Raw genomic sequence first — 23,713 nt, forward strand, 5'->3', positions numbered from 1 at the left:
ATCCAAATCATATGTTATACTTTACTTTATAATTTATTTATTTACTTCGTATGAAAATATTACAAAAATATTAAATTCCTAAGCCACGCTATACAAGCAGAAATGGGAATCAAAACAATCTTACAAAAACACCATTATTGCATGAAGAGCATCATAACTACATAATATACAAAAAAAACAACCACACTAATATTAATGTACATATATATTACATTAATTACTACTAAAATTAAAACAAAAAAAAAAATAATTAAAAGCTAATTAATATTGGCTATTGGATTTTGATTCAAGAAAACCTGTCTTGGTCAAGACAGCATTTCTCACCCTGCTCAAATCTCTCCCTTTAAGTGTTCTTCCAGCACCTTCACAAACCGAAGCCGACGATATCCGATTCCTCGCGAGTTTCCTCGCAAGCCACTCGTGCGGCGGGACCGCATTACCACTATTAATCCCTTCTTCGTCATCGTCATCGTCGTCGCTTAACTCCGACGAATAATAGTTCGTCTTTTGCGTCGAAAATGTACCGTATACTTTCGACCAATCGGGCCGCGCTTCCACGGGGGCCGACGACGAACTATGTGGATTAATAACTCCGGAATGATTGTATTGCTTTCTTGTCTTGGATTTCGGCATCTTCGTCGTTTTGGCCCGGGATTGATTCACGGAATATTCCTTAATTTCTCCGAAATTGCTATTTGCCCCCCAGAGAACATCTTCTTCTTGGAGTTCTTCATCATTCCAAATATTGTTGTTGCTCCCCATTTAATTTGCTATATTTGTGGGATTGGATTCTCTGCAAATTAATGAGGTAATTTATATATATATATAAAAGGTTAGGGGTGGGATATAGGATATATAGTGACAAAATATTATTGCACCAATAATTGGTCTCATTTTACATTTGTCTCTATTTAAATATTGATGGTATGAATGGTCAAATTGGATTACATTTAATATAGGGTAAATTACACTTATACCCCTGAGGTATGCTAAAATAACTTTAAGGTCCATGTAGTATCAGTAATTACAATCACCTCCCTGAAACATTGTTAGAAATCCTAACGGAATAATGCATTGGATAAGTTATTTTATTTAGGGTTCTAACGGACTACTAGTTTCAAACGTAGAGCTAGAGGGTGACATGATTCTCCTAACGTTTCTTAAATCCTTATTAATTTATATAAGATTTATAAATTTTCGTCTATATATGGTAGCATTAGCGGCCCCGTGGGAAACAAATATAGTGCATATCGGTTCCCATGACATGAAATCATGGCTCCGGTAATTGTTTCAGGGGTGTGACTGTAATTATCAATATCACAAGGACCTTAAAGTTATTTCAACATACCTCAAGGGTGTAGGTGTAATTTACCCTTTAATTTATTTATGTGATATTTTATCAACTTATAATTTAAATATTCCTAAAAGATTCCTCAACGGACATGAATTAAAGTATTTTTTTGAAGTAATTCTATTGGCCTGCGTTTAGGACAAAACATTAGGGATGAGGTCACTTGCCCAAAATAAATAAATAAATAAAAATAGGGAGGAGGTCCTACATATTGCAAATATATTATTTTGTTAATAAGGATGCTCTATTTTGGATTTGTAATAATTATATTTAATTAATGTAATTACGATATCTATAAAACGAGTGGCCAGTGACGGAGCCTGCGTAGAGCACGGGGGAGCGGGGGCCCGCGGCCCTCCCAATATCATATTATCATTCTTTTATTTTTTCCCAATTTTATACATCTTATATCTTAATGTAAAAATTATGATGCTCTCATGGTGGGACAAGTGGCATGCATATTTTTTTTTTAATAATTTGGAACATCATTATTTTTGTGTTTTTTTCTGTTCCTTTTTCTTTAGAATGGAATAAATAATTAAAACTAAAGTTCATGTAATTTAGACATTTGTTTTGCTTCACCAATTATGTGGTCTTAAATCATTAGTTGCATGTATTATTATTACTACATGACCAATGAATTAATTTTCATTCAATTTCATCCCCACCCCTATGTTCATGCATCATTATCTCTTATCTAATATCTAATTAGCATATATTAATAGTGGCGGGCCCACTCTTATAAGCGGGAACATTTCTCAAATCTTTATTATTTTTTGTATAAATATAATTTTTTTATAAAAGCATTAACGGCCCTCTTTATAAAAAGTTTAATGTATTTGACCCCTGAATTTAAAATCCTGACTCGATCATCGTATATCAAGTTATTTATTAATGAGGGCATACTATTTCATTATATGTATATATGAGAGTAAATTTAATTTGGACACACTCAAAATGTGTAATGAAGAGAAATTAGGTGTGATATATTCTATACCCATGTGTACTTTTTCAATTGTAAAAAAATATATTTTTAATAAAAGAATATGATAAAGGAAAAAAAAGAGAGAGATCTAAAATGGACTTATTGTATCTTAAAATAGAAAAAATAAATAATTAAAATATGTGAAATAATAATGGATCAAGTGAAATATATTGAGTTGTCACTTACACACAAAAATATCATTAATATCTTTCTCAAAATATAAATAAATAAATAAATATATCATATAATTAACATATGGACCACACTTTCTTGAACTTTCTGCAGACAGTGAAAGAAGCGTCACCAAATTATTCAGTTGAGCAGATTAATTATGAGGATAATTAAATCAAATCATGGTGGCCACGTTCTTAGGGATATGCTGTTGACGTCACTAATCTTATTTTAATCTCCTTAATTAATTTTGACAAATTTTATTTTTTGATAAGTCGACATAATTAATATTTTATTGAAATATAGAGGTCCTCCCTACAATTCAACTAATTCAATCTGTTGAATGGATTATGCATTTATGCTTATAAACAATAAACATTTTGCTAAATATAGCCTGATGGGGTCAAATTGGCAGGCTTGGGCCGCACACTCGAAACTAAGTTTATTGGGCCAAAAGTCAAATGAATGACAAGAATCGAGGTTAACCAGACGCTCGACGATAAAGATTTTAACATATAGAGCTCGCATGAATAAATTTCATCGCTGCATCTATTTACATAAAAGAGTAGTAAAAAGTGGTAGGTGGCGAGCTGAACGAGAGCCGTTAAAAGCAGAAGACTTGGAGAAACTCTTCATGAATAGATAAATAAAACATGTAAATTAAGATGAGTAATTGAACAATCAACGTAATCAATCTGAATAAATAGATTCTAAATCAAGAAATTTCTAATTAGAAAACATCTATATAAATTAATGTAGAGACCCCTTTTTCTTTTTTTTTTTATTGAGGAGGAATGTAAGGACCCTATTAGGATAAGAATTTAACACATAATCTCTTCCGAACTCTCTCTCTCTCTCTAAATTTATATTTGACGTTCATCGAGTTTATCTTCTCCGGCGAGCGACTGATGCTCTGGACGGTCAAGAGAGTTTGGTTTAAAAGGAGGTTAAAATATGCCCTTATATTTTTTTAATTAGCTTAAAAATCAAAAAAAAAAATTAGCGGATGTAATTCTTTTGACAATTGCAGTTTTACAAGTCCGTGATGAATAAGATAGGTTTTGTATTATCCCTGCAAATATATCACGCTTTGTCCCAATATAAATCCAAAAAACACACACACACACATTGTTCCAAAATAATAAATTCCATTAAAGCTAAAAAGCCAGAATTTTTTGGTTTTTTCTGATGATAAATTGACCAGATTCATTGACTCGTTTCTATTCACTCATCCACAAATTAATATTTGGACCGTTGTTTTTTTTTTTTTTTTTCATTTTCCAGCATATTTGGACGAATAATGTAACCATATTTTGTCATCTTACGAGGTCGTCTTCGTTACATTGGGCAATAATTCACCGTAAATTTGCACACAATCACGCACATATACATGCGGGTGTGTGCAGAACGGATAATTCACTGTAGATTTTGCAATATTAATCGTTTGGGAGGTGTTAAATGTCGTTTCAATTTTATTGGTAACCGTTTCGGCTTCAAATGGTGATTTTGACTAATTTTTTTCAACCGAGGGTAGGCATAATTCAAAAACACCGCATTTACAGTACTTTGAGTTGACTTTCAAGTTCAATTTGAACCAGCCAGATCGAATGTGTCAAATCGAAAGATATGTATGAATGAATGAAGAGTGAGTTTGGAGTTTTCACATAATCAGACTGTAATTCATAAATGCATATCTCTCTCCACCGACATGCAATCTAGTTGATCCAAGTTGGATTAGAAAGCAAATTCAACGGACCATAAATTTGGTGTTCCAAGTCTAGCCAAATTCGAACTACGAAAAGGTCAAAATCACATATCAAGTACGAACCGTACGGGTAAAATTAAAACGACGTTTAGCATTTCATAATCGTCTCAACAAAAGTACGACGGGCAAGTATGCACTAGCCCTGGAATTAGTATAAAGAACACAACAACACTACTCACAGTAAAATCTCCATAAATTAATAACCTTGTTTAAATAATATTTTTTCTGTATCTAATTAGCCATCAATCACAACAATTTCTCTTATTAAACAAAAGACCCAACTTTTCAGTTTCAAAATTACTCGATACAAGTTATCGGGTGCTACCGCTTCAACAAACAATTCAAATTTTTGAAACCGGAATATAGATCGAATTAGGAAACGAAAATCCAATTACAAAACCCTAAGAGACTCAGCTCCAGCAACAATCTCTAGTATCTCACCTGTGATCTTCGCCTGCCTTTCCCGATTATAAGCGGTCGAAAGATTCCGTTGCAACTCCACAGCATTATCCGTTGCACTACTCATCGAATTCATTCTAGATGCCAGCTCACTCGCGTACGATTCCTGCAGAGCCCTCAAAATCTGGCTATTCAAATAAAGCGGCATCAAAGCATCAAGAATCTGCGCGGGGTCCTGCTCGAACTCGTAATTAGGCAACATTTTTGGCGTCTTATTTATCGAACCCCTCTCGACGCTCAATTTCCCTTCTTTAGTAGTTAACCTAAAGAACTCGTCGTTGCTTGCATCGACACTATTCCCATTCACATCGCAAACTCCTCCCTTTGCGGACAAAGGAAGCAAAGTGTGGATCACGGGGTTCGATTTAATTAAAGAAACGAACTTTGTGTACAAAAGCTCGACTTTATCGACCTCCTCACATAGAAAAAGCGAAAAAACATCGTCCGCAATTACTTGCGCTTCTTTCGATGTGGGAAAGCTATCGCCTTCCACGAATTTATCCACCTTTATTTCGGGCCTTCTTCGAAAATACCCGTTACCCTTTTTCCCGACGCTGATTAGAGTGTAATCCAATCCGAGATTCTTCAATTCGGCGATTCGGGACTCGGCTTTTTTCAGTATTGCGTTGTTGAAGCCGCCGCAGAGTCCTCTGTCAGCTGTGATCACTATCAGGGCGACTCTCTTGACGGGCCTAACGGCTGTTAACGGAGTTTCTACGTCGTCCAATCGACACTGTTCGTTTATGTCGAAGAGAACTTCGACTAGGGTTTCGGCGAACGGCCTGCCGTTAATTACTGCTTCTTGGGCTCTGCGCACCTTAGCTGCTGCCACTAGCTTCATCGCCTCCGTAACCTTTTGCGTCTTCTTTACTGATTCAATTCTTTCACGGAGTTCACGGATTCCGTTACGGATCGGACGGAGCTCGCGGATTCCGTTTCGGGTCGAAGGTTCGAGAATTGGGGGAAATTGGTTCAGCTGAGAAATGAACGAGATTGAGTTAGGGTTGGATACAGATTTTGGGGTGATCGCCGTTAACAAATTGAAGGACGACATTGAATTTTGCCGCTTTTCTTCGATTGCAAGTGAATTAAATCAATAGGGTTTTCAAATCAAAATTAGGGTTTTGGTTCCGCGGGTTTAAGCTGGGTTTTGATGTGCAAAGGGAAGCAAAACCCATTGAAGAAGAAGAAGAAGAACAAGGCAGAAATATATTTGTCTTCGTTGATTACGAGGATTTTTCTCCGGCGGCAGTATTTCAATTGTGTTAGAAAATTGGGGGAAACTTTGTCGGAGTGAGTTAGTGGTGGTGAACCGGATCTTCAGCAACTCATCAAATAATCGGTTCAAGTTGGCTATTTTTCAGTGTATTACTGAAAGTTGTAAATTCATTTTTAGTTTATTTTAATATTTTCAGCAATTGTCTAAGGTTGAAAATATATTAATTAATAATTATTATCATGTATATAAATGAAATATATATATATTTAGATAATTTGTATATTTACGATATTTAAAAAAAAAATCGGAATATTCAAAATTAATTTTGAAATTTATGTTTAATTTATGGATTATTAGAAATGATTGGATGTTGGTTAAGCAATTTCAAAAACTATCACTCTAATTAAAAGTTAGTTCAAATAAATTTTAATTACCGATTGGGGAAGAAGAGATCGTAGTAAAACTACTCGAGCTTTATATTTATGCAAAATATTCGATCAACAAAAAAAAATAAACATTATTTCATCCTAATTTCTAACAAATTCTAATTAGGATTTTGGTATGGGAGCCGGAGATTGGTTGCGTAGCAACGTCATCACGATCATTGATGAGAAAAAGACTCTCGAAGTAGAACAACGAGGTAACATCCTATAACAACAATCTAATAATCAAACATATTCATGTGAATTGCAGTTTTGTTTAATTCTATTTGCTAGGCAGTGAACACGTCATCACGATCATTGATGAGAAAAAAACTCTCGAAGTAGAACAACGAGGTAACATCCTATAACAACAATCTAATAATCAAACATATTCATGTGAATTGCAGTTTGGTTTAATTCTATTTGCTAGGCAGTGAACCGAGATGGATACATAAAACTAAAATTTGAAGAACGAATAGCAGCACATCAGATGGAATCTGATTGTGATTGACATTTTTCCAATAAACCTATAGCAAATTGCGTCTAAATTTATTGTTGATGTATCTGCTAAATTTAATATATAAGTTAGTACAAGTACCTGTATTTATACTAAGTAACAGTATCAGCGGCTAATATTAATGTAAGAACGTAATTTTAATCTAACAATTATTATTCATTTATTAAAACTATCCTCCTAAGTATCCATATATTTGAAAATATCTAGAATACTTTTTTTTTTAGGGAAAAAGAATTAGAATTAGTTTCTAGAAATTGGGTTTATTGGATCCAAATTGATATGCTTAATTCGGTCAATCGAATGAGCCTATAATTTATTTATATAATGGACTATGAGCCCAATATTGAAGATTACTGCCACCGACGTTCAATCGACTTCAATTAAGGTTTGGGCTCGACAATCTCAACTAATGTATAAATAAATGTTTGAATTTATTCTGTAAGGTACGTCTTATTATGTGAGCAATATTACAACATGTATTCTCTGGAACATGTATTTTCTTGAGCGTCAGAGGAGTTTCTGTCGGATCAATCCGGCTTAGCTTACGTATTCTATGATCGCATGTATCTCAAAGTCATTAAATTCGTAAGCCAACGATCAACTTTGCTCTTCCATTTCATCCTACTTCAACTCAACAAAAGTGATCTAACTTTAGCATCACCACAAATTTTAGATCTTGGATTTGGACTTTTAACTTTAATAAAATTCATAATTATTTATCCGGCTTAAATAATTTTGAATTAATTCATTTTTTTCTCAACAAAAGATCCTTCCTAATGATATACCTAATTGGGCCGACCCAATGGACCCCAATTTATTTAATAATTAGGCCCAATACACGAGAATATTCGGGCCCATTACACGAAAGCCCAAGCACCTTCAAAGTAAGGCTTGGGCCCAACAAAATAAGCCCAACTTAATCAACGACATATAAATAGAAGTTTTATTCATTTGAAAAGGTACGTGCTCATTTTATTAATAATCAACCACAAGTTTATTCTCTCCACTTTTCTCTACGATCCGTACATCTGACTTGAGCGTCGGAGGGGTTTCCGCCGGATCAACCCCCGGCTTAGTTCACGTGCGCTCATTTTGTAGGGACCTCAGGAACATCGAGTTGACTAGCTACAGATCAGCTTTGCTCTCCCAGCTCGTTTTATATACTATCCTAGGTGAGCTATACTCTAGCATCATCATTTTGGCGCCGTCTGTGGGAACGATGCAAACCAGATCACGTAGCCAACAAGATCCTCCTGAGGCATCAGCTCGGAGAGAAAACGACACAGCTAATAACCTCCCCGCCCGTGGAGGATCTGGCATCCCACCTCCTCCACGCGCCGCGGAGCAACTTCCTCCACGTGCCGCGGAGCCAGCTCCCCCACGTACTGCAGATCCACCTCGCGAGGTTCAGGTGATCCCCCCTCGGGACCCACCACTCGCCGATCCACCACTCCCTGCTCCTCGAACGGTTCAGATAACCGAGGACGCACTCCAACGTATGATAGCGGAAGCTTCTACTCGCGCCGCCACGGAGGCCGTAACTCAATATATCGCCACGATGGGAGCAAACGCTCCCAATGCGATACCAGCACAAGCTCCACCTATAGCACCACCAGTGGTCCCACCGCCGATCCAGAATCAAATAAGCGTCTCTTCCTCTACGTCGGACCCACGGTCCCGAGTGCAGCTATCTACTAATCACAGAGGAGCACAACCTAGACAACAACGTCGGCGCTCACCCCTACGGGGGAATGCATCGCCACCAAGAATCCCTCTCTTTAATGAGGGAGAAGGCGAGGTAAACAGCCGAGTGTCTCGCCAAAACCTTTTCTCCCAACCAAATAATCAAATGGGTGAGAGGATGCCTCTCCCAGCAAGACGCAGTCCCTTCACCATAGAGATCCTCAACGAGGTATTACCTCAAGGGGTAAAGATCTCGGGGTTACCTCAATTTGAAGGGACCACCGACCCACAGGAACATATTGAGAAATTCAGTGCCATGGCGGATTTATACGGCCCGACGGATGCGGCGATGTGCAAGATGTTCCGCACCACTCTCTCCAAGAGGGCAATGAATTGGTTCAACTCCCTGCCCATAGGGTCCATTGACACCTTCGCTCGGTTGTCGACCCGATTCACCAACCAATTCGCCATCAACAAACAATACGCCAAGACCCCAGCTCATCTTTTCTCTGTAGTGCAGAGAGACAACGAAACACTCCGCAACTACATCAAACGTTTCGTAGAAGCCGTCCATGAAGTCCCCAGTGTGGGGCAAGACATGCTCTCAGGGATTATGCAACAGAACTTGAAACCGGGTAGATTCAAGGAATCTATTGCCGGAAGACCACCAGGCAACCTAGAGGAGTTGTTAAACCGAGCCGAAAAGTACGTCAGGATAGAGGAAGCTTCCACCCACGCTCCCCCTAAAAGGAAAAGGGAAGATGACCGTCAGGACAATAGGAGGCGTGATGACCGACGTCCACCACTTCCACCTCCAAGCCAACCCTCCTCTTCCTACAATAGGTTCACTCCGTTAAACGCTCGCCTCACTGAAATCCTTCACGTGATAGAACAGAGAGGTTTAGCGGAGCCTCCACGTCCTATGCAGCCTAACGCAAAGCGAGAAAAATCGGATCGCTATTGTCGATTCCATAAAGACAAAGGGCATACTACGGAGGAATGTGCACAACTTAAAATGGCGATTGAGAGGCTGATCAAACAAGGCCATTTAGGCGAATACGTCGACAAGCCACGAAATAAACGCCGTGATGATCCTCCACGCCGAGATAACAATCGAGATCAACAACAAAGACGAGAAGATGGGGGTCACCGACGTGACCTAGATAACAACGATAACCAGCCTACCCGGGGAATCATCTCCTTCATCTCCGGAGGACCGGCGGGGGGCGATTCACAGAATGCAAGACGCACACTCGCTCGATCAGCGCGCATGAATCAAGAACGCGCTTCTCCATCCGAACGCATATATCAAATACGAAGACCTGATCACAGCATAGTCTTCAACTCCTCCGACCTCGAAGGTCCAGATGAAGACCATGTCGATGCATTGGTCGTAACAACAACGGTGGCCAACTTCTTGGTCAAGAAGATATTAGTGGACGGCGGAAGTTCGGCTGACATCATGTACCTTCACGCTTTTAAGCAGCTGGGTATAGATAACGCCCGATTTAGTCCCGTCTCCACACCCCTGAAAGGATTCACAGGAGAAGGCATCTTATCCATGGGAGAAGTGGAGCTGCCTGTCTCTTTAGGGGAAGACCCCTGTCGAATCACGAAACTAATCAAGTTCCTCGTCGTCGACAGGCCATCACCCTACAACATCATTCTAGGGAGGCCAGCCATCCACACATTCAAGTCAGTACCTTCCTCCTACCATCAGAAGTGGAAGTTCCCTACTCCCTATGGAATGGGAGAAGTGCTTGGAGATAGACGTCTCGCTCGAGAATGCTATGCAAGGGCCCTACGAGAACCCTCAAAGAAGCCTAAACCGCCCGGAAAGGGAGACGATACCCAAAAATCCGACAAGCGGAAGTGGGTCAATGCAATCATTGAGGACAATAAAGAAATCCTCATCAGTGTACCAAACGATAGCATCAAGCTAGCGGCTGTCGAAGAGCTTAAGTTCATAGAGCTCACACCTGGAGATGATTCCAAACTCCTGCGCATCGGATCTGATTTAGATCCTGAGACGGAACAGCAGCTAATCAACTTCCTGCGACACAATGGAGATGTGTTCGCATGGAAAGCCCAAGATTTGTCGGGCATTCCCCCTCAGGTAGCCCTACATCGGCTTAACGTCGACAAGAGGATGAAGCCAGTCAAACAGAGGAAACGAACGTTTGGACCCGAACGCAACAAGCATATCAAGGCAGAAGTGGCTAAACTTCTAGATGCGGGTCATATACGACCAGTTCAGTATCCTGAATGGTTGTCGAACGTGGTACTCGTTCCCAAACCTGGGGGAAAGTGGAGGTTATGCGTGGATTTCACTGACCTCAACAAAGCTTGTCCCAAGGACCCATTTCCTCTACCCAGAATCGATCAACTCATCGATTCGACCTCGGGGTGTGAGCTCCTCAGCTTCCTCGATGCATACCAAGGATATAACCAGATCTTACTCGCGCCAGAGGATCAAGAGAGGGCTAGTTTCATCACTGACCAAGGCATCTACTGCTATCAAGTCATGCCCTTTGGATTAAAAAACGCAGGAGCCACATACCAACGTCTAGTGAACACAATGTTCGCAGATCAAATCGGTAAAAATATGGAGGTGTACATCGACGACATGCTCGTCAAAAGTGTCAAAACCTCAGATCACCTAACCGATCTGGATCAGTGCTTCGCTACCTTGCGAAAATACAAAATGAAACTCAACCCCCTCAAATGCTCGTTCGGAGTTCGAGGTGGTAAATTTTTGGGATACATGATTTCACAGCGAGGAATCGAAGCTAATCCCGCAAAAATCGAAGCAATTACCTCCATGCCTCCACCAACATCCATCAAAAAAGTCCAACAGCTTAACGGTTGTTTGGCATCTTTGAATAGATTCATTTCTCGATCAGCGGACAAGGCCCTACCCTTCTTCAAAATCTTAAGGGGAGGAAAGAAATTTGAGTGGGATGAGGCATGTCAAAAGGCATTCACAGAGCTAAAGTCATACCTAGCATCCCCACCCCTACTCACAAAACCTCACCCAGGAGACACCCTCCTACTGTACTTAGCTACCTCAGCTAATGCCATCAGCGCAGTCCTCATCCGAGATGGAGGAAAAGGCCACCAACCCATATACTACATAAGTCGCGCCCTCCAAGGAGCCGAACAACGCTACACCAACATGGAGAAACTCGCTCTCGCCCTCATCAACGCAGCTCGGAAGCTTCGACCTTACTTCCAGTCGCATCAAGTGGTGGTTCTCACCAATTATCCTCTGAAGCAAATACTAAGAAGTCCTGAGACATCCGGGCGATTAGCAAAATGGGCGATAGAGCTAAGCGAATACGGGGTCGAATTCAAACCCCGCCCGGCTATCAAAGCGCAAGTATTGGCAGATTTTCTAGTTGAAATGACCTCCGTAGAAGAAAGTACCTCTCTTCCAACTTGGTCCGTCAGCGTCGATGGATCGTCCACTGCAACAGGAGGGGGAGCGGGTATCGTCCTAACGAACCCTGATGGAGATGAGTTCGAATATGCTCAACGATTCGAATTCACAGCCTCAAACAACGTCGCTGAGTACGAGGCCCTGATAGCGGGAATCCGCCTCGCCCTAGCAGCTGGAGCGCGCAAGCTCCTAATCCAAAGCGACTCTCAACTCGTCGTTAACCAAGTACTCGGAGTTTACGAGGCCAAAGAAGACACCATGGCGAAATATTTAGCTCTCGCACACACTCTCCTATCCAAATTCGAGAGCTACGAGATAATACAAGTACCCCGCTCCAACAATATCCACGCTGACAAGTTAGCTAGACTAGGAAGCTCCATGGCTAGCATCGGAAGTCGGAAGGTGACGCTCCTCACATCCCCTCAACCGGAAATAACTTCACCCAATGAAGTACAATACACCGAGGAGGATGAACCATGCTGGTTCACTCCAATCCTGAAGTATCTCAAAAAAGGAGAACTTCCAACGGATCCCACCGAAGCACGAAAGTTAAAAACGAGAGCTGCACGATTCGTCATAGTGGGAGAAGAACTGTACAAACGAGGGTTCTCATTCCCCTACCTCAAATGCCTCGACCCGACCACAGCGGATTATGTACTTAGAGAAGTACACGAAGGCATCTGCGGCAATCACTTGAGCGGGAGAACCTTAGCTCTAAAGCTACTGAGGCAAGGCTACTATTGGCCAACGATGCATGAAGATGCGAAAAGATTAGTTCGGAGGTGTAAGCCCTGCCAAGAACATGCTAATATCAATCACATGCCAGCGGCGTTAATGCAACCAATTGACAGCCCCATCCCTTTCGCCCAATGGGGGATGGATTTAGTTGGACCATTCCCGCCCGCCACAGGAGGACGTAAATACCTCATCGTAGCAGTGGACTACTTCACCAAATGGGTGGAGGCTGAACCCCTAGCACGCATCCGAGAAGAAGAAGTCATCCAATTCCTATGGAAGAACATCGTCTGTCGCTTTGGGATCCCGCGCTCCATTATCTCAGATAACGGAACCCAATTTTGTGGTGACAAAGTAAAGAATTGGTGCCTCGGCTTAGACATCAAACAGTTCTTTACATCCGTAGCCAATCCACAAGCTAACGGCCAGACAGAGGTCACGAATCGCACCATACTCCAACACCTCAAGACAAGGCTTGGAAGTGCCAAAGGGAAGTGGGTGGACGAATTGCCTAACGCACTATGGGCTTACCGCACAACCCCAAGAGCAGCAACTGGAGAGTCTCCCTTCAATCTAGCTTTCGGAACAGAGGCAATCGCACCCGTCGAGATCGGAGAACCATCTTGGCGAGTCGCCAACTATAACCCAACAGCTAATGAAGAGGCTATGCGGGGAATCCTAGACCTCGTAGATGAGTTACGTGAGATCGCATACATCCGACAACAGATGTATAAATCGCGCATGGCCAAGGCATATAACTCAAAGGTCCGCCCTCGCTCTTTCCAAGTCGGAGATTTAGTTCTCCGGAAAGCTGAAGCATCTCACCCAATTGGCAAGCTCGACCCTAAGTGGGAAGGACCATATAAAATCACGAAAGTGGTCAACACGGGAGCATACCGCCTCGAGAACACTGACGGACACCCTATACCCAGAACATGGAATATAGGGAACCTCAAACGGTTCTACGCCTGAGGTATACACCTACCTTACTTCAGTTAAGTTGAAGACATCACCCATATTTCTTCTATATGAAAGTTACTTACGAATTGCCACCCATGCAGGCTCCACGACCTTCCACGTCACTTGTTTTGTAAAGCTGCTTTTACACGGTGGGAAATTTGACACCACATAACGAGGTACGTGAACGTCCCACCTAAACTGGGGGGCTAGTAATTTTTACGTACATCAGCGACTCATAATTACATCCCATCATCCTCTCACAGGTTGAGAATCTATTACGGGAGGATGCACTTTACTCAATCAATGCCCCAAAGAGCGAAGATACTCTATACCACATCGTCAAGGGTAATAATTATACATCCACTAGAATTTAACATACGGATGATCTTATTTACTTTTACTAACATGAAAAAGTAATTCCACTAGCAGGCGTGATCGCATAGCAACCCGCGGCAATTCACGAGTTCATTTCATATCTCGGAGGGCGAGAAAGAAAAATCAACTCCCGTTGTAGGGTACGTGAAAGAGCAATACACATCACCATAGCTTCAATTACTAAATCATCAATACAAGGGATTGAATAAATTCTCTTTTTTCTCAATTCTACTCGACAGGCATAAAGACGTCAAAAGAAGTCAATCTACCATCAGCACAGTAAAACGAACGAGTATAAGGAAGACGTGGAAGAAGAACAAGTGTAGCACAATCACTCAGAAGCATTTTTATTTTTTAGACAATTTATTGCTTTAGCGGTAGTTAGTTACCCCCGCCTCATGTAGGCCCATCGCATTAGCGATTTATTTAAATTCGCCTCATATCGGCTTGTAACAACTCTCCTTTGCTATCATCGAATATATCACAATTTTCGTTTTACTATCTATGCCTTTACATCGATATAAACTACTTCTCATCAGGAGTCTAATTCAATACCACCCTATAAACACTTAGAGAGATTTAGATGATCCATATAGCCTGGCCAGCTGGATTATCTAAGTCCCTTTACTTGTTTCACGAGGTGTTAATTTTAAAACGTGGCCACGGACAAATATAATTAAGACCCAAGCGGTCCAAACAAAGGGCACGACCCCTAACAAAAACCTTGGGAGATTGATCCCCTCCTCAAGTACATCGCGTATAATGCTAATGTAAACACATAGAAGCAACGCATTAATTCTTGACAATGTCAAGATAAATAAATCGAAATATAAAACTTCAAAGTCAAACGAGGAAGAAATTCAAATAACATAGTAGTGGACATACCCAACTACATCAGCGATAAAAACAAACTAAGAAATCCATAGCAAAAATAAAAAAAAAAAGGGGGGGGAAAGTTAACTACTCTAGCAAATAAATCTAAACTCCCCTACCGCGAGCGGAAGACGTGCCCACAGTGGAGTCATCCGCAACCATGTCATCCACGAGCTCTGTGCCCGTCACATCGACATCTACCTCATCCTCCTCTTCATCGGATATACCAGCCTCCATCCCACGAATCACTTCCTCGCTGATCCCACCCGCATCACGCAGATATTTGCGACAAGAACGCACTAATGGCTTATAAACCACGGCCAATGCATGCTCCTCAACCATAGCAGCACACTCATCGCTACCTCGGAAATTAACCTTGGTCTCCTCCACAATGGACTCTTTGTAAGCGGCACCACCCGGTGTCGTGAGGAACCTTTTCCCCGTCGTCTTCTCGACATCGTATTTCTCCTTGAGCTGGTCGTAGCATTCGTTCAACTTGTGAACATCATCCTTATACGCCTGCACATCACCTCGGATGACCTCGAGCTCCTCTGTCTTCTCGGCAAGCTCCGCTGTCCTCCGAGCCAACTCTTCCGACCGTTGAGCAAGATCGAACCGCGCTATCTCCAATTGGCTTACAAGCTCATCCTCACGCGCTTGACCTCGAGCCCTCTCCTCTTCCTTCATAGCTTCCACATTCCTACCATGCTCCATGAGATATCTCCAAGTCGCTACCAACTATAAAAAAAAATATAATAATAATAACAATATTATTCGCAAGCCAAGAGAGAATTTAACATAAAATCTTTTTTTACATAGGCAAGTACTCACCCGACATATGTCGCCACCAGCTAACTCTAACATATGAGAAGGACCCTTACCAGACATCCGAGCACGATCATACTCTCGAACGAAACCCTCGGTACTCAACATCGGCAAATCATAGTCCGACACATCCCAGTACGACTCCTTACCATCGCGGTTTACTCCATAAGTAAACAGCTGTTTACCTCCTCCGCCATGGAAAGCATAAGTCTCCTCTGGATCTACCCGTGGACGCTTAGGCACAGCCACATACTCGGTATCCACCCTCTTCCCCTTGGCACGGTCCCTCGTCGGTGGACGCCCCTCCACTTCACCAGCACTGCTACGATCATCTGCGACTACTCGAGGAGCTTCTACATGGACCTCCCCACGAGGCAAACCATTTGAAGAACCTCCCAAGGTAGAGGGTACCTTCTTCGATGCCTTCTTCGATGCCTTCTTCGACGTCCCATTCGCCTTAGCTTGAAGCGCCGCAAAGGTGACACCCCCATCTACAAAAGATAACAAACACATAAGAGACATGAGGTATATACTACCACGGAATTACAAAAAAAAAAAAAAAAAAAAAAAAAAAAAAAAAAAAAAACACAAGTCAAGGCAACAAAAGGATATACAGCGCTGACCCTTCGGCTTTGGTATTAAAACCCTCGGGTCAAATTCCACGTCACACAATCCCGACTCTTCAATCCTTTTCGCCATATTCGCAGTTATCGTGAAACTCTCGCACGAAGGATTCCAAACAACAGGAACTTCAAAAGTGGGAGCCCTCACATAAAAAAAATGGGTCTTCCATTTCCCCAAAGATAACTTCACACTCTTCACGAATCGATAAGGAACGCGAGGATGAAAACAAAAGAAAGGCGTCATATTGGGACGATGTAACGTAAATAACGCCTTGAACAAACTCACGGACACAGGCAGACTTACTCGAACCACCCTAAAATGAAAGGCCTGGAACATCAGAACAGCAGTGGGCGTTAGCTGACTGTACCCAATCTTGAATTCCTCGCAAACCTTCAACAAGGTAGGATGCGGTGTAATCTGAGATGTGCACGTCAAGTACCCCAAAAATACCGTATGAAACCCATCGGGTGGCGAATACAAGCGATCGCCCTTCTGAGGCAACAACAACTCAACATTACTTGGCGCTCCAGATAAACGACGAATAGAGTGCAGATGCTCTTCCGTCAACACACTATCAAAATCAACTAAGTCCAAATTAATTAACTTCTTTTTCTTTTGCTTCCTCTTATCAATCTCAATATCACCTGACGGAATATCATCTTCCTCCTCCTCTTCATCCGTCACCTCAACTTCACTACTTAACACCGCTTCATCACTCGCCAAAGGAGCTTGATTCGAATCATCACTATCGCTCCCAAAATCCACGACTCGACGCCCATAGCGACGTCCACTGGAATTCGCTTCATCAACAGTAGGGCAAATATTAATATTGTTACGCACTTCTACATCGTCACTCCACGATTCAATAATTTCTCGCCGACCAACACTTCCCCCATTGAAACAATCACGCGAATCAGCACCCTCGGAAATTTGCCCGTTAATTTCGCCCGAACCGGGCTCAAAACCGGCATCACACGCGCCCTCACGCGCGCGCGTGGCCCCAAAAGGGGCGGATCCACGCGCGCACACACCAACTGCCTGCCCAGAGCCACGTGGCGCCTCCCCAATCGCCGGACCCCGCGCGTCAGCATCAATCCCCACTACCGACGCGCGCGCGCGTCGCTTAGAGGCTGAATCGCGCGCGCGCGCGCGTCATCAACCTCTCCCCGCCCACGTGGCGCCTCCCCAACCGCCGGATCCCGCGCGTCCGCATCTATCCGCCTATCCGACGCGCGCGCGCGTCGCTGGGGATGCGCGCCCACCTGCTGAACATCAATTACCGCGCGCGCGCGTCTCTCAACTCCAGCGCCCGACGCGCGCGCGTGCCTCTACCTCGGTATCCGCCGTGCGCACGTGGCTTCCCCTTATTGGACCACGTGCGCTGGTCCCCTCCTTCTCAGCCGCAGACCTATCTCCCATCTGCACGGAATTTCGCACACCTCCGGATGTAGATCCGTTTTTCGCACTCGACACCACAAGATTCCCGCGGTCCAAGCCCACCGTACCAAAAGTTTTCTTGCCCCCTTCAACCGGATCTCGAAGTTTAATTCGCAAAGATTTTGAATTACCCGAGTTCGACATGTGAAGATTTTCTCCCCGAAGAAATAATCAAGAAACAAAAAATTTCTACTCTACCGATATAAAATAAAATAAGCGAAAGCAGAAGAAGACCTAAGGTTAAAGATACATACCCATATCTATCACGCAAGAGTTGAAGTTTAATTCTTTCCACCACAAAAGGAGTATATTTATTTGGCCCCTGGTATATTATTTAAAACCCTTAAATATATACCTCGCTGCCAAATAAATACAATTATTCCTTATTTAAATTAAGGAATTAATTCACCACCAACGGAAACAATTCACTCCACGACGCAATTAACTCTCGACACGACCCGGGTCCCTATACACAAGCCCCGTCTCGAATCGAGAGTTGGGGGGCTTAATGATATACCTAATTGGGCCGACCCAATGGACCCCAATTTATTTAATAATTAGGCCCAATACACGAGAATATTCGGGCCCATTACACGAAAGCCCAAGCACCTTCAAAGTAAGGCTTGGGCCCAACAAAATAAGCCCAACTTAATCAACGACATATAAATAGAAGTTTTATTCATTTGAAAAGGTACGTGCTCATTTTATTAATAATCAACCACAAGTTTATTCTCTCCACTTTTCTCTACGATCCGTACATCTGACTTGAGCGTCGGAGGGGTTTCCGCCGGATCAACCCCCGGCTTAGTTCACGTGCGCTCATTTTGTAGGGACCTCAGGAACATCGAGTTGACTAGCTACAGATCAGCTTTGCTCTCCCAGCTCGTTTTATATACTATCCTAGGTGAGCTATACTCTAGCATCATCACTTCCATTTTTTGAACTTTGAAGCATTAAAAAAGATCCTTCCATTTTATTATGTTTTGGCCTTTGGAAGTTAAAATAATATAAAATAAAATTGAATATAAAGTATATACATAAAACAAGAATAAAGTTTATAATTCGGTGAGACTCGATAAACTAGTTATTATTATTATTATTATTATTATTATTATTATTATTATTATTATTATTATTATTATTATTATTATTATTATTATTATTATTATTATTATTATTATTATTATTATTATTATTATTATTATTATTATTATTATTATTATTATTATTATTATTATTATTATTATTATTATTATTATTATTATTATTATTATAAACAAATTACGATTTTCTTAAATCTTATTCTAAAAGCAAAAAAAAAAAAAAAAAAAAACCAATTTCATTCTGAAATATATCGCAAAAGTAAGAGATAGAAATTTCTGAAATCGAAATTAAGAACTCATTTCCAAAATTGAAAAATTTTCTATCAAATTCAGTATAGATAAAAAAAAAAAAAAATCCCATTTTCTTCTTCAACTATAATATAAAAAATACACAATAATATTTAAGGTATAAGTGTAATTACCGAAAAATAATATTAGAATTTTCAAATATATTTTCGAAATTTAAAAATTCCGACCAATCGTACTTACTGCCCTAGCAGATTCCATTTCCGTCCATCGTTGAATGCTAAAACACCGATCAGTTCAAACTCCGGCGAATAATTGAAGCGGATGCTATCGCCGATTTCGTTAGGTATTCTTCTTCATCCAATCATCTCACATGGTTATTTTTTTTAATTTATTTTTTTAATTATTTAATTGTTCTCTCATCAATCAATCCACTGTAAGAAGAATCATTGAATTGAACTGAAGAAAAAGGCGCGATAATGTCGAGGCTATGGGCGAGGTTCGCGGGGCTTTTCAGTAATAAAACTCTGATCGGAATGGACAAATCCGGCAATCGTTACTTCGCCAAGAGTGAACCCATCGACGGCATCGGTGAGTTTTCCCCTCTTTTTTTTTTTTCTACAAAACCCTATTTTGTTTTCCCAATTATCAATTTTGCCTTTTGCTTTATTTATATTTTCTAATCTTATTTTTATCGAATTATTAGACGATTGCTTCCCTTATTTACCAATTACGGAAGAAATTGGAGTTTTTGTGTGTGTGTGTGTGTGTGTGTGACTGTGTGTATATGTGTGTGTCTGTGTGTGTGTGTGAATTGGGTAGCTCAGATAGTATTCTGATCTATGTTAGAAGCAATTTCTGTTGTAACTCATATTTTTTGAGGTTTAACTGAGTTCGATTTTTTGGTTGTTTTCTTGCTTTGCATTTTTGCAATTGATTCACTTATACTTGTTCGAAAGCTATGTAATCACAAAACAATGGTGTTCGATCTTATTACTATTTTTTTTAAACGTACATTTTCGCTCGTTTATTGATCAGTGAAGGAGAAAAGGTGGGTTCTATTTAAAGGAGAGCAAGATCCCACTTCCGTTCCTGGTATGTTCTTGTTCTCTCTAGTCGAGCTATTTCAGTAAACGGACTTTGATATTGTTCAAAGGCATTATGGTTTCAAATTGTAGAAAAATTGTGTTTAGTATGGGTTTAAATGAAAGGAACGACATTCGATGCGGCGTGGGTTTGTTTTGATATACAATTCTTTTGGTGTTTTCCCATTTTCATATGTATTCGTTTATTTGTAATCGATAATTGTTTATGTTTCAATAGTTTTGTTATAGTTGAATGGATATGTTGGCTGAATGGACAGCGCAAAAAAGCTCCAACAACAGAGGTAATAATCAATATATACAGTCTCCGGTTATTTCTTCTATAAACTATGGTCCTTTTGCGGGGGGTAATAGTGTAATATTCAGTCAGAGTTCCTTATTTTGTACAGATATCCATCCGTCTTTATCAATTTCTATGTATTTTCTTAATTCAATCCCGTTAAAAAAAATCTCCGTTTCTGGTGTAGCATATGATAGCAGTTTAAAGGCATAAAGAAAGCTAAAATTTCAGTGTTTCTCTTAATATTTTCTGCATCCAATATACCATGTTGTGTGGTTCTATCAAGTGTACTATTACATTCTTGTCTGTCGGCATTAATATTTTCTTTCAGACATGAATATAGTACACACTCGATAAATTTTGTTCTTTTAAATTCTCTTCTCGGCTTTTATTTGTGAATTAAACGTCAATAAACCATGTTCCATGACACACATATAGAGAAAGAAGCAGAATTCTAGCTATAAAGTGTGACGGTTATAGGGTTTTCTCATACCTATAACATGAACGAGTTATGAATTTCCGTTGTCGCTTTAAGTCATTATCGAAATCTTTAATCTATAATTTAGAAATCGCAAAACTCATTGGTTTCCTTTCAGGAAATGGTTGAGCTGGAGGCAAGGAGAGAACGTGTTAAACTAAATGTTGCTCGTGAGTAACTAGTATTCATATATTTATAACTTCGAATATTATTTTTCAATCCGATGCTCCGCTCCCCACTTGCATTGTTAATATTAGTCATTGTCTTTTTACTTATTTGCCATTTACCATTCGGTTCTTGAAAAGAAGCACTCGATTGCTATTTTTTTTTTTCATTTTTTTTATCGTATCAGTTCTCAAAAAGGAAGAAGAAGAAAGAAAAGCCAAAGAAGGCAAATCCAAGAGCATCGGTTAGTTATTCTCCTGCTTCTAGAAGATCGATATAAACTGCCTCCCCTAATTATATAATGATGTAAGCACGCTTACTCGTTTTATTGTGATATTCACGAATACAGGTAAAGCTACAGGCCCTGATTTGAAAAGCTTTATTCAACAGTTTCCTACTGATGCACAAGGTACAAAATAATGTCTTATAACCGTACAATATTACTTACAAAACAACGATCTTACCGTTTCTTGTTAGTTTAATGGGCATTTTTTTATTTGTTCGAAAAGGGAATATAATTGAAGCAGCATCCGCCTCAAATGACGTCACGAGGTTAGTATATATGGTGTACCCAAGAATCGCAATGATGCTAATTATACTGAACTTTGTTTATTCTCTTGCTAATGAAACATTATAAAAATGTAGTGATAAACAAGTCCCAGAATCCATCACAAAACAGCCAGAGTAAGTTTTTTTTTTTCATTGAATTAAGATACATAATTTACTCAAATCGTAATTTTTGTTTTTAATTTACTTAAATTGTATTGTTTATTTTTAATTTTGTAACTCCGTTTTTCAGGTCTTCGGAGCCAAGTGGTTCTGGTTCATCCTACAGACCAGGGACATGGCAACCACCAACTTGACTCACAATCACGATTTCTAGATCCTTTTAAATTTGATGATTAATCGTTCGTTCGTTTTTTTTTTTTTTCCGGATTAAATCAGGACCAGATTTAGCGGTTCGGTTTAATGATCTGAATTTTCTTTGCGAAACACCAAATATGTAATTGACATTGCAAGTTGTATTTTTGTACTTCACAAAATTTGGCCTACAAAAGGAATTCATGTTTCGGAAATCAAAAATGTTTCAGGTTGTTTCTGCAAAGTTTTGGGGATGTTTCTGGTAATAAAAAAATCCTTTGGGGATGTTTCTGGTAATAAAAAAATCGTTTCCACCTTAAAGAAATCCATAATCTATTTTAAATAAAGAATTGAAACTGCCTACGGGTTGAAAAAGTATTAAATATTTATCCTTTTCATTTTTAGTTGTGTTTTAATGTTTCCTTGTATATATCTTGTATTTAATTTGTGGAATGATCATACATATTAGATGTACTATTATATTTTTAATATTTACATATTTTCTCACGTTTCCGTATTAAGATAAAAAATTAGGACAAATTACGGCCACCCTTTTGAGATATGGTCAAATTACGGAAAAAATCATTCTTGTTCGGTAATTACAGCTATACCCTTTCTTTTAAATATTTTTACATAAAATTTATATAATCCGGTTTTTACCAAACAAAATCGTATACTTAGTTCGGTAAACGGTATGAAATTTCGGTTCGGTTTTACCGAATTGACATCCCTAAATTTACCTCTGCATAAATTTTTTTCTTAAGATAATACATAGTTGAGGGGTAACTGTAAATACTCAAATATGAAGGGGATTTTCGTAATTTGACATAGCTCAAGAGTGACCGTAATTTGCCCGAAAAATTAAGATACTTGTTATATGTGACTCATATCCACGTGTACATGCCAAGTGGATACTTTATCTGGTGCATCAGTTAAAGTAAAGTCAAAGGATGAGCTGGAAAGTGTAAGGAGCTGTTACACTAGAAGACAGAACCCGTGAGGACCACTCTGACAGTGGTGGACACCTGTCGAGCTCACAGTGATTTGCTTGGGGACCAAGTTGCTTTTTGCTAGGGTTTACTGCATATATAAAGCACTTGGTGGAGAGGCTTGGAGGCTAAGTGCAAATCAAGGGGATAAGGCTTGAGGGGCTGGAAAGAGAGGAAACTCTCAAGAACAAAAGAAGAAGCTAGAGGGAAAGCAAGAAGAAAATCTTCACAGGGTTTGTGAGATTTGGGGTTGGGAAACAAGAGAGAAAAAGTGAGGTATACACAGGGGAGTGTCAATACAGCTTAGGTGAAATAGCTGTTGAGAGCTTGAGTGTTATCACTATCTTGTAATCTGTAACCTTCTTGATCTAGTGGATTTTGTTCTCTCTGCACAGTGGATGTAGGCCTGTGGTAATACAGGTCGAACCACTTTAAATATTGTGTTCTTTATTTGTTCTATTGCTTTCAGTTTTAGATCTGTGGTACTGTAGTTGTGTTATCTGCAACGGTGTTTTACAGTCGGTTGAGTCAACACAGTGGTATCTGTGTGTTCTTTCTTGGTTTGATTTTCATATTTGTGTGACTTGTTATTGCTTGTGGGCCTGAATCCACAACAATACTTAAAACCAGTCTTAGGCCTTGTTTGAT

The 23,713-nt window shown here is 40.2% G+C and overlaps 3 protein-coding genes across 4 annotated transcripts; 1 reads left to right on the forward strand and 2 right to left on the reverse strand.

Annotated features, from left to right (window-relative positions):
* Positions 1-261: 261 nt before the first annotated feature.
* On the reverse strand, positions 262-762 carry LOC105961938 (protein S40-6). The gene has a single exon (XM_012986197.2). The coding sequence runs from the start codon at positions 760-762 to the stop codon at positions 262-264; it is 501 nt and encodes a 166-aa protein (XP_012841651.2).
* Positions 763-4,536: 3,774 nt separating this feature from the next.
* Positions 4,537-6,088, reverse strand: LOC105962033 (ATP synthase gamma chain, chloroplastic). Its single transcript, XM_012986303.2, has one exon. It carries the CDS (start codon positions 5,783-5,785, stop codon positions 4,664-4,666), a length of 1,122 nt encoding a protein of 373 aa, XP_012841757.2. The 5' UTR covers positions 5,786-6,088; the 3' UTR covers positions 4,537-4,663.
* Positions 6,089-19,227: 13,139 nt separating this feature from the next.
* Positions 19,228-22,298, forward strand: LOC105961935 (NADH:ubiquinone oxidoreductase, 17.2kDa subunit). Of its 2 annotated transcripts, XM_088822218.1 has the most exons (10): positions 19,228-19,535; positions 19,634-19,780; positions 20,228-20,284; positions 20,524-20,576; positions 21,169-21,220; positions 21,403-21,459; positions 21,565-21,624; positions 21,725-21,767; positions 21,861-21,899; positions 22,015-22,298. In XM_088822218.1, the coding sequence occupies exons 2-10, from the start codon at positions 19,669-19,671 to the stop codon at positions 22,076-22,078; spliced, it is 537 nt and encodes a 178-aa protein (XP_088678344.1). In that variant the 5' UTR covers positions 19,228-19,535; positions 19,634-19,668; the 3' UTR covers positions 22,079-22,298. The 2 variants fall into 2 exon arrangements, with proteins under 2 accessions (XP_088678344.1, XP_012841650.2); XM_012986196.2 differs by lacking the exon at positions 19,228-19,535 and having other exon boundaries at positions 19,571-19,780.
* Positions 22,299-23,713: the final 1,415 nt, after the last annotated feature.

The sequence above is a fragment of the Erythranthe guttata genome, chromosome 8 (assembly GCF_056151865.1).
Source record: "Erythranthe guttata isolate IM_541 chromosome 8, IM_541, whole genome shotgun sequence".
In the NCBI taxonomy this organism is placed as follows: Eukaryota; Viridiplantae; Streptophyta; class Magnoliopsida; order Lamiales; family Phrymaceae; genus Erythranthe; species Erythranthe guttata.

What these genes read in the sequence shown, in the direction of transcription:
- LOC105961938 (XM_012986197.2), bottom strand. Translation starts at nt 762, where the DNA reads ATGGGGAGCAACAACAATATTTGGAATGATGAAGAACTCCAAGAAGAA.
- LOC105962033 (XM_012986303.2), bottom strand. Translation starts at nt 5,785, where the DNA reads ATGTCGTCCTTCAATTTGTTAACGGCGATCACCCCAAAATCTGTATCC.
- LOC105961935 (XM_088822218.1), top strand. Translation starts at nt 19,669, where the DNA reads ATGTCGAGGCTATGGGCGAGGTTCGCGGGGCTTTTCAGTAATAAAACT. An exon ending in TGTTAAACTAAATGTTGCTC is followed by an intron (nt 21,221 to 21,402) that starts GTGAGTAACTAG and finishes TTATCGTATCAG; the next exon opens with TTCTCAAAAAGGAAGAAGAA. An exon ending in AGGCAAATCCAAGAGCATCG is followed by an intron (nt 21,460 to 21,564) that starts GTTAGTTATTCT and finishes TCACGAATACAG; the next exon opens with GTAAAGCTACAGGCCCTGAT.